This window comes from Macaca mulatta, chromosome 14 (assembly GCF_049350105.2).
Source record: "Macaca mulatta isolate MMU2019108-1 chromosome 14, T2T-MMU8v2.0, whole genome shotgun sequence".
In the NCBI taxonomy this organism is placed as follows: Eukaryota; Metazoa; Chordata; class Mammalia; order Primates; family Cercopithecidae; genus Macaca; species Macaca mulatta.
In genome coordinates this window covers 77,777,494-77,792,761 of record NC_133419.1, presented here as the reverse complement: position 1 = coordinate 77,792,761, position 15,268 = coordinate 77,777,494, and the positions used below count along the sequence as shown (strand labels likewise).

Genomic DNA, 15,268 nt, shown 5'->3' with positions numbered 1-15,268 from the left:
CGTGACCTTGAACCAATCTTTTTCCTTTTCTGAACCTCATTTTACTCATCTGTAAATGAAAGTGCTGGAAGTACTTTCTGTTCCGTCATTCTGTGCTTTGGAATTTGATTTTGATATATAGTTCATCACCTTTGAAGGGAGTGTTTACTTATTTTTTATATGACATAACAAGTATACTTATTACCAAAATACCCAATCTTCAAAAATACTAGCAGTACATAAAGTTGGGGGTAGTGCAGTGAAGGCATAGTGTTGTACTCTGCCAAAGTTGATAGTCTTCTGGACAAGAAAAAACAAATGAATTATGTTTAAAGTATATCCTGAATTTATTTCTCCAGAATACTGCTAGCTATTCTGGATTTGTTATAAGAACATGTTGTCAGAGCTTGCCTTATTTCCTGCTGTGTGGGTTCATGATTTGCTGTAGGGTCAAAGAAGCTGTATCTAGCACTTTTTATATGATGGAATTGGGATTGTACATTCTCTGGGCTTGGTTCTTGGTGAGGAATATATTGGATTTGGTAGAATATTTCTCCTCTTCAATTCCATTAGTGGTGAATTGGCAAAGTCAGTTTTTCTTGGACCCATGGGAATTAAAGAACAAAACTGAAGACATTAACTGGTCTTTAAACTTATTTCTTGCTAAGATCTCCGTTGGGTCTCTCTTTCATATTTTATGAAGTCTAAGATACCACTGATTGTAAGATGCACAATTATTTCCATACCAATCAAGGAAAATAAAGCTGCCAATTAAACCATAACATGGATGGTAGGACACACCTCTGTTTCAGAGACTTTAATGTGAAAAATGTACCTCTCAGAATCAATTAAACATGGTAATTGCTTCATTGAGGGAGCTTGACTCTATTCTTGGAAAACAAGACCCTACCTTTAATTAGACTTGACAGGATTAATACCTGTCTTTTCCTCAACCTTAGTCCTTTTGTCCCTGTGGGCAATAGATATGGATATAGAAGGATCCTTTATGAAAGCTGAAGCCGGAGACTGGCCATGATTTGGCATGTATGACTCAGGGGTGGTGCTATGGATTCTTTCCTATTCTTTTAGAACGCAGATTTTCTTAGCTATTTAAGCCTTACAGTGATATAGCTGATGATGTGGATACAGTTCTAGCATAGTATTTAAAATGAGACCAGAATTCGAATCTAATTCCTCTCTTTAACCTGTGTGTACCCTGGACAGATAACAGTCATGTGCCACAACAACAGACCGCATATACAATGGTGGTCTGATAATATTATAAGGAAGTTGAAAAATTCTTATCACCTAGTGATTACTTAAGTTTAAAATAAATTTAGTGTAGCCTACGTGTATACTGGTAATGTCCTACTTAGGCCTTCACATTTACTCATCACTCACTCAGTGACTCACCCAGAGCAACTTCCAGTCCTGCAGGCTCTGTTTATGGTAAGTGCTTATGTAGATATATCCTTTTATTTACCTTTTGAACTATATTTTTATTGTACCTTTTCTATGTTTAGATATACAAATGCTTACCATTTTGTTACAGTTGCCTGCAGTAACATGCTGTACAGGTTTGTAGCCTAGAAAGCAATAGGCTATACAATATAGCCCAGGTATGTGGCAGGCTATACCATCTAGGTTTGTGTAAGTACACTCTATGATGTTCCTATAATGACAGAATTACCTGATGACACATTTCACAGAGCATACCCTATTGCTAAGCCACACACAACTGTACTTAACATCTCTGAACTTGTTTCCAAATCAATAAAAGTAGATATAATAACAGTACTCAGAGCCATAATGAGGATTAAAGAAGGTGATATGTATAATGCATTTAGCATGATATCTAGCCTGTAGTACCAGTCATACTATTACTATTCTCTGAATCTGGCATGTGCTTGACCAGATAGACTTCTTTTGCTGTCAAGAAAGAATTAACTGTGATTGTTTATTGACTAAGTCCCTTGTCTTTCTTCCTGTGCAGATAAGTCAGCTGAGGATTATAATTCTTCTAATGCCTTGGTAAGTATTTACTCTATGTTGATGTGGGCAGACGTGGAGGTAAGGATCAAGACGGTGTGGCAGAGGCAGAGCCTGAGCTGGAGGCACTCATATTAGTCACTTCTGCACCCTTGGCCTCAGAATTCCTATCTATCCAATAAAGAAATTAGATATAATAAATAGGAGTGTCCCTTTCAGCTTTAATGTCCTAGAAATTCTTTCTTTGTGATAATTTTTTTATTTTTAATTTTTATGGATTCATAATAGTTGTAAAATGTTCTAGAAATTCTGGAACCAGAAGATATGGCTTTAGGTTCAGTTTTTTAATTTGTAGCTTTGAACCTTGGGAAAGTCAGTTTGCCTCTTTGAGCTTCAATTTCTTCATCAATAAAATGAGAATGATATACTCTGCCCTTACCTGGACGTGTCTTCAGATACCTACATTTAGAAGAAAATTTCCTCTTTGGTCTATGGAGTCTGCAAAACCAAGATTAGTACTAATTGTTGAAGGGAACAGATTTTATTCATTTAAAGTCATTCATTCTGTCCTCTGAAGTTGTAATGAATGCTTTGACACTCGAATGGATGTTACAGAAATCATGAAGAATTGGCTGGGGATTAAACTAGAGGATCTCTGTGTCTCTCTCAACTTACAAATTCTATTTCCCAGGGCAATTACAAGGATAAAATGCGATGTTGATGTATTTTAAAGGGTCCTATAAATAATAAATTGTGATGCATGTAAGAGAATACTGCCTTTTTTTTTTTTTAAGAGATGAGGTTTTGCTCTGTTGTCCAGGCGGGAGTGCAATGGTGTGATCATAGCTCAGTGTAAACTCAAACTCCTGGGCTCAAGTGATGCTCCTGCCTCAGCCCTCTGAATAGCTGGGACTATAGGCATAAGCCACCACACTCAGCTAATTTTTAAAAAGTTTTGGTAGAGATGGGATTCTCATTTTGTGTTCTCAAACTCCTGGCTTCAAGTGATCCTCCTGCCTCGACCTCCCAAAGTGTTAGGATTACAGGTGTGAGCCACCACACCTGGTTGCTATTTATTTTTTACATCTGATGTCTCTTGTACATAGGTGGTTATGCCATTCTGATTTACTAAACATTTGCAAAAGCCCTAGTTTATACTATGCCAAGTCCGGTGTGAATAAGTGACATTACAGAGATGGTCAGACATGTCCCAATACCTAAGAACCTCCCAGTCTTGAGGCTGAAGACCTCAAGCAGCCAATTCTTCATGATTCCCATTTGTGCTTGAAGGCACAGACAGATAATTATAGTGCAGCATGCTAACCTTCATGAAGCCAGGGGCTGTTTCTGACTTGTTAATTGTTATACCGTTTGCATCTGGCAAGTCTTGGCATTTGGTAAACATTTACTGAATGAAAGGTTGGAGGTGTCAGAGAAAGCTTCCTGATGGTAAAGTCTGAGTTGAATGAGTTAGTTATCTAGAGCAAAGATTAAGGGGAAATGCGGATATTCCACACAGAAAGAGAATAGCATGTGTGTGGGCAAGGAAGTTCATGAGGTATACTTGCACAGGGAACTGCGAAGTGGTTTGTTATGACTAGAATGTGAATTGTGAAGGAAGTAGAGGTGGGCGATGAGGAGGAGTGGTAGGGGTAAGCGGGACAAATCATGTAGGAGTTTGACTTATCTTAAAGGTGATGAGAAGCTTAAAGAACTTAAGCAGGAGAGTGGTTAAGTTCTAACACAATACCGAGTCACCATCAAAATACTTTGAACCATGCTTCCACCGTGGGTACTGGTTTATTCTGAGTCATTTTTACACTTATTGATTATAAAAAACAATATTCACATGTTCAGTGCCTTGCAACCTGTTGGATCCTTTCTTACCGACTCTCTGAATCCTCACAGGAGCTTACTGAGGTAAGTTATTATCCTTATAGATGATAAAACTGAAATGGAAAAGAGTTAATGGCAATAGGCATCTGATTCCCAGCCTATACTGCTTTCCCCCGCTTCCTGCTGCCTTTCATCAAATGGAAGAGATGTAATTAAAAGATGGGAAAGAATTTGCAAATACAGGATCTTTGAATAGTAAATTATTGAAGAAGAGACTTTAAGCCGAATTGTGCTTCATGGCTCAAATGTCTTTATGCTTTTGTGGAAAGAGTGATAGCCATCAATATTGAGTGCCTACGATGCACTGTGTTAAAAACTTTATATAAGCATGATTAGCCTCACAATTACCTATGTAGAAAGTATTGTCATCTCCATTTCATAGGCAGAAAAAGAGAGTTTCCTGAAGACTTATAATTAGAACCACATTAGAACTGGGGTCTTCTGAATCCCAGTTTGGGTTTCTTTTCACTGTGGCAAGGAACAAAAAAAGATGTCATTGAGGTCTTATAAAGGAGACTGCAGTAAAGCTGTAGCTATGTTGTTTGTTATTGAGGAGGAAGAGCCCTGGGGTTCATGCCATATGGCAGGGAGGATAACACCTGCTTGGTAAAAACTTGTACTGGTTTAGTATCTACAATTAAAACTACTAAGACTGTGAAGGACATTGTTCTCCCTCAATTCAGAACATTTGTCCAGCACTAGCTCAGTGCTCTATATATCCTTACTAGTTTTACATGGAGGAAATGTTTTGTATTATGGTAGCATGTCATTATTTTCCATATTGGTTTCACACAGATGATTCCACTTGTGAAATAATCAAATACAATTGCTGCCTAAGAAATTAAGACTCAGAGAGATTAAGTGACTCACTCTCTACGTTTGACTGAGTTAGTAGTAGAAACCAGCACAAAATTCTGCTCTCCTGAGCATTCATGTATTCACTCACACCCTAAATATTGAGTTAGTATCTTCTTTATGCCAAAGTACAGGTGACACAAAAATGAACGTGCACTATCTTAATCCTTGAGAAAAAAAATTAATGACAGACTGGGGAGAGAAGGGCTGCAAGAAAGGCATGAATAATGTACAATGGGGTTATATTTGATGGAGTGATTTATTCTGCTCTGAAGTACAAGGAAGTTTGCAGAGTTCTTGGGCCTTAAAACATTGTTCGTTTAACAAACATAATCTTAAAGTCCCTTTTAGCTCTAAATTCTGTTATCTGTGGTTCACTGGTCTGAGATCTGACTCTAAGATTCCATGGCATTTTAATGCCTGATTCTCATTTATAAAATGAATAGTTACCACATGATAGGTTCTTTGGGTGCTGAGAAGTCAAGGACTAGTAAGATCTCTGCTCTTGGTCTCACAGTTTTTGTGGTGAATCAGAACATGTAAACAAGGATTTATAATACAGTGTTAGGTAAGCATCAGGTAATGATACCAGGCAGAGAAAAAGGCAGTGCTTTCCTGTGTGATGGACAGCATGAACAAAAGTTGGGTTAAGGATCCAGTATGTTAGGCCAGAGAGCTTGGACTTTATGCTGGAGCTGAGGGAGTGTTTTAAATAGAAGATTGATGTAGTTGGATATGTGATGTCTAAACTAACATCTTAGATTTCTTTAGAAATTGGATCAAGATAGTAAACTGAATTCATGTGCCCATCTCTCTTGCTATCTCAAATTTCTTAATTTCAGAAATGATTTCTTAAAAATCAAATTAAAAGCAATGTTCTAAAACAAAAGCATGACGTAAATCAACTGTTGTGAGGAATTCATGGAAGATAGAAAGCAGAAAAGGTCAGATTGATCAGAGCAGAAGAAGCCACAACTTAAAGTATAAGAGAAGATGCCTAGGAAAATGAAAGTAGCTCCAGAGAAAATGGGCTGAAAGAATATATACAAGAAGCAGGAAAGAGTCATGGGCCATCTTCAAGGGTAAATTAATTTAATTCTACCTTTGAAACAGTAGGGGCAGCCTCCTCCTTACAGTGCACAAAAGGCAGTGGGTGCATTTGATTCTAAGCTAAAATCAGCTAATTTTCTGGAGAAAGTAAACTGCCTACTTGAGGAAAGCTCTTGCTGTGGGTATAGGGGCCTGAGAGAGAAACAGAGAGGAACCTGAGTTAACTGCAATATTCTACCACAGATATAAAGAAAAGGAAACAGGAGAAGTAGCTCTGCAGTGAAGGAAAATACATTAAAGTTTTCCATCCCAAGAGTAAATTTGTCATACTTTTGATACCTGGGAGGAGGGGAATCTCTACTTTTCCATGCCTGCGTACCCTAAAGTAACACTTGCCAATAACCATCTCTCCATAACTCACGAACAGATCATATCAGACCTCCATTCAGAGGAGGACAGTGGAAAAACAGACTTACATAAGTTTCAGAAAAACTAATGTTAATTACACTAATCTGTCGTTCACTTATAAATATGAATGAATAGCCAACGATCTCCAGACATTTGAGAGAAACACAACATTAAAGAGAGGGACCAAGATAAGGAAAGAAAATTAACCCCAGAGGAAATAGATAATTCAGGAAATAACTTTTTTAAAAATCTAATATTTTCAGAGAGGATCTATAGTTGTTGCATCTACAGAAACACCCTGCTATTAGAGCAACCAGAGGAGGAAAGAGTGTTCTTAGTATTAAAAACGTAAGAAATAAATTTATGGCTGGGCACGGTGGCTCACACCTATAATCCCAGCACTTTGGGAGGCTGAGGCAGGTGTATCACCCGAGGTTGGGGGTTCGAGACCAGCCTGGTCAACATGGTGAAACCCCATCTCTACTAAAAATATAAAAATTAGCTAGGTGTGGTGGTACATGCCTGTAATCCCAGCCACTCGGGAGGCTGAGGTAGGATAATCACTTGAACTTGGGAGGCAGAGGTTGCAGTGAGCTAAGATTATGCCACTGCCCTCCAACCTGGGTGACAAAGCGAGACTCCATCTCAAAAAAAAAAAAAAAAAGAAAAAAGAAAGTTATAAGGTTTAAACAACAAATGCATATAAGTAAATAGGGAATTAATGATATAAAAGATAAAAAATTTGAGAATAAATGACAATAGAGGGTTGGTCAAGGGGATTCAAGCATAAGTAGAGAACAGAGGCAGTAGAGTGAAAAAATAAATAAATATTAGGAGAAAAATTTCCCAGCTAGAGAAAGGCATGAGTCTTCATATGAAGGGCCTATTAATGACCAAGTCAGATAATTGAAAAGAGATCCAAGAATAAAGAGAAAAATCTTAAAAGCTTCCAAAGAGAATATGGTTCATGTCCAAAGGAACATTAGCATCAGACATCTCGTTAGAAATAGTGGAAAAAACAGTAGTATCTTCAGAGAGATGAGGCAAATTGTTTAGAACCAAGAATTCTGTACCTAATCAAACTAATATTTTAACTATAAGGTGTCAATATAAAGATACGTTTGGACACGTGTAGATCAAAGATTACCACCCATAGATTACTTCTGAAAGGCTAAACACCAAATAGTAATAATTACCTCTAGGGTTGATGGTGATTGAGAATACTCACTTAAAAATATTTTTATTGGCCAGACATGGTGGCTCACGCCTATAATCCCAGCACGTTGGGAGGCCAAGGTGGGCAGGGCACCTGAGGTGAGTTCGAGACCAGCCTGGCCAACGTGATGAAACCCCATCTCTACTAAAAATACAAAAAAATTAGCTGGGCGTGGTGGTGTGTGCCTGCAATCCCAGCTACTCAGGAGGCTGAGGCAAAAGAATCACTTGAACCAGGGAGGCAGAGGTTGCAGTGAGCTGAGATTATGCCACTGCACTCCAGCCTGGGCGGCAGAGTGAGACTCCGTCTCAAAAAAAAAGAAAAAAAAAAAAAAAAAGTCAAGTAGGACTAAAAGCCTTGTAATAAGTAGTTGTCATTCTGCGATCTCCCTTCACCATTGTCTTGGCAATCCCTTTGCATTTTTGTGTTGGTATTCCTACTTTCTCTGTGCCATGTCTACATTATTTTTTGTTTACTTTTGAATTTGGTGGAGCACATCCTCTCGTAGATTTAAGAAAGTAAATGGAAAGTAAACATTTAATATCTTTCAGGTCTCAAAATGGGGGTGTTCTCTATGCTACCCTCATGTTTAATTAATACTTTAACTGCTTATAGAATTGCAGATTATACATATTTTTTCATCAGAATTTGGAAAACATTACGCTTTTGTCATCTAGCTTTCAGTACTGCTGAGTCCAAAGCCATTTTATTTCTCCTTCCCTGTATATGACCAATCTTTTTTTCTACTCAGAAAGCTTGTAGGATCATCTTTGTCACCACTGCTTTGAAATTTCACAATTGTATTCCTATTTACATCTATTTATACTGCAGGGAGCTTTGTGAACTCTTTCAGCCTGGAAACTCTACCCTCAGTTCTAGGAAATTGCTTGAATTATTTTGTTGATGATTTCTTCCCCTTGCTTCTTTTGTTCTCTCTTCCTGGAACCTCCATTATTTAGATCTTGAACATCTTTTTTTTTTTTTTTTTTTTTGAGATGGAGTCTCGCTCTGTCACCAGGCTGGAGTGCAGTGGCGCGATCTCAGCTCACTGCAACCTCCGCCTCCCAATTCAAGCAATTCCCCTGCTTCAGCCTCCCGAGTAGCTGGGACTATAGGCGCACACCACCACTCCCGGCTAATTTTTTTTGTATATTAGTAGAGACGGGATTCCACCATGTTGTCCAGGATGATCTCGATTTCCTGACCTTGTGATTTGCCCGCCTCAGCGTCCCAAAGTGCTGGGATTATAGGCGTGAGCCACCACGCCCAGCCCTAGATCTTGGACCTCTTAAACTGATTCTCCATTTTTTAAAGGATTTTCTCTATTTTCCTTGCGTTTGTTTTTATTCTGAAGAATTAGGAGACTTCCTCAACTTCATCTTTCAGTCAATTTAATTTTTCATTTCTATTCTCATGTTTAATTTTCAAACACTATTTTAAGAAAATATATAGCATTCTTATTTCCAGAATTGATATATTTTCTTCTCTCTAAGGAAGTTAATGATAGGCTTTCTTTGGGTGTTTTTTCCTCCCTGTTTAGCCTGGTTTTTCCAGGTGGCCCTTTGCCTCATTTGTTTTGGTTTCACACTTTTATGTTAGAGGTTTTCCTTGCATATTCAGAGGTCTGCTCATATTTATGATTGGGGTACTAAAAAGCTCACTAGAATTTTAAGCTCATTGGTGGTGAACAATTCAATACTTTTAATAAATTTGTAGAGTTGTGCCACCATCACCTGAAAAAGTTCCCTGGTGCCCTTTTACCATTTATTTAAACTCCCATGCTCAACCCTAGGAAACCGCTGATCTGCTTTTGGTCTTTATAAATTTGTCTTTCTAGACATTTTATATAAATAAACTCATACAACATGTAGTATTTTGCGTGTTGCCTCTTTTACTTAGCTTTGAACTTTATGTTGTAACATGTATCAGTATGGTGTATTTCATTTATTGTTATGTCCAAATCATATTCCCTTGTATGGATACATTACATTTTATTTATCTTTTCGGTTTTTTTTTTTCTTTTTTTGGAGACGGAGTTTCACTCTTATTGCCCAGACTGGAGTGTAATGGCGTGATCTCGGCTCACCGCAACCTCCGCCTGCCGGGTTCAAGCAGTTCTCCTGCCTCAGCCTCCTGTGTAGCTGGGATTACAGGCATGCACTACCACGCCTGGCTAATTTTGTATGTGTAGTAGAGACTGGGTTTCTCCATGTTGGTCAGGCTGGTCTCGAACTCCCGACCTCAGGTGATCCACCCACCTTGGCCTCCCAAAGTGCTGGGATCACAGGCGTGAGCCACCGTGCCCGGCCTTATTTATCTTTTCATCAATTGATGTGTACTTGGGTTGTTCCCACTTTTTGGTCATTATGAATAATGCAGTTATGAACATTCACGTACAAGGTCTTGTGTGGTCTCATTTCTTGAGAGTATATACCTAAGGAATGGAACTGCTGGGGCATGTGGTTAACTTCATGTTTAACCTTTTGAGGAACTGCCAGACTTATTTCCACAGTGCTGGCACCATTTTACATTCCCACCAGCAGTTATGAAGGTTCCAGTTTCTGCCTATCTTTGCCTGTCCCTGTTGTTGTCTGTCATTTTATTATAGTCATTTTAGTGGATGTGAAGTGGTATCTCATTGTGATTTTATTTGGATTTCCTAATGGATAATGATGTTGAGCATCTTTTCATGTGCTTATTGGCCATTTATATATCTTCTTTGAAAAAATGTATTTTCTGTTATTGATCTGTAATTTAATTCGACTGTGGTCACATAGTATATTTTATGTGATTTCAGTCTTTTTAAATTTATTGAAATGTGTTTTATGCCCCAGCATATAGTCTATCCTGGAGAATGATCCATGTGTAGTTGAAAAGAATATGTACTTTGTAGACATTGGTTGAAATGTTCTTTATATGTTGGTTAGGTCAGTGTTGTTCCTTTATCCTTGCTTATTTTCCTTCTAGTTCAGTTAATTATTGAGAGTGGAGTAATGAAATCTCCAACTAGAATTAAAATTGCTAACTATAATAGAATTGTCTCTTTCTCACTTTAATTCCAATATCTCTTGGTTTATGCAAAACTGCTTTGTTAGGTGTACATATGTTTATGTTGTTATATTTATAATTGTTATAATTGATAGAATTGGTATATCAGTTGTTTTGACTTTTTATCATGAAATGTCTCTGTGTCTCAAATGATATTTCTTCTCTTAAAGTCTTTTTTTTGGTGTTAATATAGCCACTTTGGCTCTTATGGTTACTGTTTGCATGGTACATATTTTCCTGTTTTGCTTTCAATTTATTCATGTATTTGAATCTATAATGTGTCGCTTGTAGACAACATATAGTCTAATCTTTTTTTCTTTTCAGTCTGACAATTTCTGCCTTTTGATTGGGGTATTTAGACTATTCATGTTAATGTAATTTTTGTTAGGTTTGGACTTAATGTTTACCCATTTGCTATTTATTTTCTGTATGGGTTCTGACTTTTTCTATTCCTCTTTCACTGCCTTCTTTTGTATTAATATTTATTTTTTTACTTTGCATATTTCTTTTTTTATTATACTTTATGTTCTAGGGTACATGTGCACAACGTGCAGGTTTGTTACGTATGTATACATGTGCCATGTTGGTTTGCTGCACCCATTAACTCATCATTTACATTAGCTATATCTCCTAATGCTATCCCTCCCCCCTCCCCCACTATATTAATATTTTTATTGTATCATTTAAATTCTTTTTTAAACTGTATTTCTTGGTGGCTATTTTATGTCTTATACATTTTAATTTATTACAATCTACTTCACATTAATAGTAACTGAATTCCCAATGTATCTTCATTCCCTGCCCCTTCTTTGTTCTGTTACTGCCATTCATTCATATGCACGAATGTGTATGAATGTGTGTATGTGCATGTATGTACTGTATATGTTGGAAGCCTAACAATTGCTTTATGCAATTATGTTTTTTAAAGAAGTTAATGGAAGAAATAACAAAAAGTATTTTTTTAGAGTGTTCCATGTTAATCTACATATTTACCATTTCCTCTGCTCTCCATTATTACTTGTGGATTTGAGTTACTAGTTGGTATTACTTCCTTTCAGTCTGATGGACTTCTCTGAATATTTCTTGTAAATCAGATCTGATAGCCATAAATTCTCTTTCTCTTTGTTAATCTGGAATGTTTTCATTTCATCTTCATTTTGAAGGATAGTTTTCTTGGGTATAATTTCTTGATTGGCAATTTTTTAAAATTTCAGCTGTTTGAATATGTCATCCCACTGCCTTTTGGCCTCCATTATTTCTGATCAGAAGTTTTTATTTTGGTTTTTAAAATATACTGATCAGCAGTTAGCTGTTAATCATACTGATTGGCCTTGTACATGATGTCAGTTTTCTCTAATTGCTTTAAATATTTTCATGTTGGCTTTAGTTTTTGGCAGTCTGACTGTGCGTTTAGGTGGTTTTTTTTTTTTTTTTTTTTTTTTTTTAATTTTTCTTTTACTGAGACGGAGTCTCGCTCTGTCGCCCAGGCTGGAGTACAGTGGTGCAATCTTGGTTCACTGCAACCTCCTGAGTTCAGGCAATACTCTTGCCTCAGCCTTCTGAGTAGCTGGGATTTCAGGTGCGTGCCACCACACCCAGCTAATTTTTGTATTTTTAGTAGAGATGGGGTTTCAGCATATTGGCCAGGCTGGTCTCAAACTCCTGACCTCAAGTGATCCACCTACCTCATCCTTCCAAAGTGCTGGGATTACAGGCATGAGCCACTGTGCCCAGCCAGGTGTGAATCTTTTTGTGTTTTTCCTACCTGGGATTTATTGAGGTTCTTGGATCTGTAGATTAATATTTTTTATCAAATTTAGGAAGTTTTATCTATTATTTCTTTACATATTTTTTTCTGCTTTTTTTTTTCTTCCTCAGAGACTCTTATTATATGTATGCTGGTGTGCTTTATGTTGTTCCACAATTCTTTGATGCTCTGTTTTTTACTTTAATTTTTTTACCTCAGTTCTTTGTATTAGATAATTTCTATGGGTCCATTTTCTTTTTTGTTGTTGTTGTTTGAGACAGAGTCTTGCTCTGTCGCCCAGGCTGGAGTGCAGTGGCGCTTTCTCGGCTCACTGCAACCTCTGCCTCCTGAGTTCAAGCGATTCTCTTGCCTCAGCCTCCTGAGTAACTGGGACAATAGGCACGTGCCACCACACCCAGCTAATTTTATTTTTATATTTTTAGTAGAGATGGGGTTTCACCATATTGGCCAGGCTGGTCTCAAACTCCTGACTTATGATCCACCCACCTTGGCCTCCCAAAGTGCTAGGATTACAGGCGTGAGCCACCGCGCCCGACCTCCATTTTAAAATTCATTGATTGTTTTGCCATATAGAATCCCTTGTTTAGCTCTCTGGTGAGTTTTTCATTTGTTATTTTATCCTTCAACTGCAGTATTTCCATTTGGTTCATTTGAAGTAATTTCTACTGATAATTTGATTCATTGTTGTTACGCTTTCTTTTAACTCTTAAAACATTGTTTCTTTTAGTTTTTTGAATGTATTTATATCTGAGTTGAAATCTTTATTCTCTAAAGCCAACATTTGGGGACATTCAGAGAGTGTCTGTGGATTGCTTTTTTCCCCCTAGGGCATACTTTCCTGTTTCTTTCTATATCTTACGATTTCTTGTTGAAAATTCAATATTTAGATAATATTCTGTACCAATTCTGGATACTGATAGCCCCCTCCCCAAAAAAAGTTGCTAGCTTTTTTGTTTATTTGTTGGTTTTGTATTATCTTACTAGGGATAAATCTGTGAAATAGTCTCTATCTGTGGTCATTGATTTCATTGCTCAGTGTTTGTTTTTTTGTTTGTTTGTTTTTGTGGTGGTTTTGTTGTTTTGTTTTATTGCAGCCCGGCTTTCCAGAGATTGCTTCTGTGTTTGCTTAGCTGAATCTTTAGCCAATGATTTGACAGAGATGGTGCTCAAAAACTTCAACTCTGTAAGGCTTCTTTCCTCTACTGATGGATCTGTGTGTAGGTAGGGGAGTACATTTACTGTTTAGGCCTTTTTCAAGTCTGTTCCAGCTTTTACTTTCTGTTGGGGTCTTTTTAATCTTTTATGTGCATGCACACAGCCAGGCATGTGTGATTAGCATGTGGCTTTTCTAGTGTCTGCTGTGCCTGTGAATAGCCTTATCAGAAATTAGTTTGCCCTACTCAGGACTGTAACCTCAGGCTAGTAGAACTGAATAGTTGGCCCTCTGCCACTACCGTCTTTGGAAGTCACTTCCAATGACAGTGCCACTGGGCCTGGGCATTGCCCACATCTCCAACGGAAAGTGAATGTTCTTGGACTATGCAGTTATACCCTGGTCTGCCCTGGTGGAACCGCCACACTTCTGGAGTTGGGGCTGGGATGGATGGGAGCATCCCTTACCCAGAATGCCAGAGATTCTATTTTTAACCCAGAGTTCAGGAGTTTATCAGTCATGAACACTTCTCAGTATTTTGTTGACCTTTGTTGGATTTCCAGGGAACTGAAATGGTTTTTGTCAATATTGTCCAGATTTATAGTTGCTTTTTGGGGAGAGGATTTGCCAGTCTTCTCTCTCTGCCATACCTGGCAGTCTGCTTATAATATTTTTAAAAAGATAAAAGACAGATTATTCTGGGCTATAATAAAAGATGCATTAGAGAAAGCAAGACTGGGCGCCCAAAAAGCAATAAGGAAGACTTGTAAAGGATTAGTAAAGGTAAGAGAATATGGTGCCTAAGTGAAAGCAGTGGTTATGAGGCTAAGGAACAGAGGGTTTAATGGAAAGAACTTCTTGAATCCTGATACAGTTTGTTTTCCATTTTACCATACTGCTTCTCACGGAGTGGGGAAAAGATTTTATGTTTAGTCAGGTATCAATCCTTGGTCTCCCTATCCCAAGGAAAAGTATCAAGTTGATCTTGTTGTAGGGTGAGCATAGTCTTCCTACTGGGACAGAATGCTTGGTGAACATGCATTGGCTACCATCTCCTCTCTGGGTTGGGTTGTCACATTTCAGTGGCCATTTTCAATCTGTTTGCATTATATCATTCTGAGCTGCCCAGAGCCTTGAGTTTTGATTCCAGTACCTAGTCATTTTCTTCTTCACTATTTTTCCTTGACCTTAAAACTTCTATTTGATCAGGCAGCAGCCACCCAAAATTGCCTTAGGATATAGTCTTATCCTTGACCATCTTAGCTGAACCTTGGAGCCTTCCCAAGGTGGTTTTTTAACTGGCCTATCTGTAATGAGAGCTCGTTTTGATCATGTTGAAGATATGATAAAGCAAACAAACTTTTATAGGGTGTGAAAAAAACCATCAGACCCACTAATTTTTACTGTAGAATGTAGGCTAATGGTTTAAGTCAGTTAATAGTACAGTTCTTTGCCATTTTGGTATCTTCCTTCACAATCCTATTCCCATTATCTCCACTTTTTCAATTGTTGAGTGCCGCATCATTTAGATATTTCATTCCAGTTTATACTACTGTTGGATAAGACGTATTCATTTAGCAATCCTATACTGAGCACTTTCTAATCATCTGGCCAACATCATTATCATAGCTAATATTTGAGTATTTTAAAAATGAATTTTACATAGCTTTATCTCATTTAACCTCACACTAACACTAAAGTAAGTACTAATACGGGCTGTATTTCATATCTGAGGAAACTGAGAGTTAATATCTTACCCAGAACTCATAGTTTGTAAGTGATAAAGGCATGATTTGATCCTAAGCTAGTTGATTCCAAAATGTCAGTTTTTAAGTATTATTCTATCCTGCCTGGTAAAACAGACAATTCAACATAAAACCTTAACAATTGGAGAGAATTATAAAGT

General features: G+C 37.6%; 1 protein-coding gene and 1 long non-coding RNA gene across 51 annotated transcripts in view; one reads left to right on the top strand and one right to left on the bottom strand.

The window, feature by feature from the left end:
• PAK1 (p21 (RAC1) activated kinase 1) overlaps positions 1 to 15,268 on the top strand; it is a 149,189-nt gene that overhangs the window by 98,602 nt on the left and 35,319 nt on the right. For 30 of the 50 annotated variants that reach the window (XM_077963965.1, XM_077963982.1, XM_077963988.1 and 27 more), the window contains one exon: positions 1,973 to 2,010. The exons of 9 other annotated variants lie outside the window; for them this stretch is intronic. In XM_077963965.1, coding sequence (XP_077820091.1) covers positions 1,973 to 2,010 — 38 coding nt within the window. Of the gene's footprint in view, positions 1 to 1,972; positions 2,011 to 3,825; positions 3,889 to 15,268 lie in introns of all 50 variants that reach the window. 11 more of the 50 variants (XM_077963967.1, XM_015115260.3, XM_077963974.1 and 8 more) reach the window with 1 other exon arrangement.
• Positions 3,487 to 6,920, bottom strand: LOC144334411 (uncharacterized). The gene is made up of 2 exons (XR_013404211.1): positions 6,565 to 6,920; positions 3,487 to 4,813 (listed from the first exon to the last, which is right to left on the bottom strand). It is a non-coding gene; the product is annotated as an uncharacterized LOC144334411 (long non-coding RNA).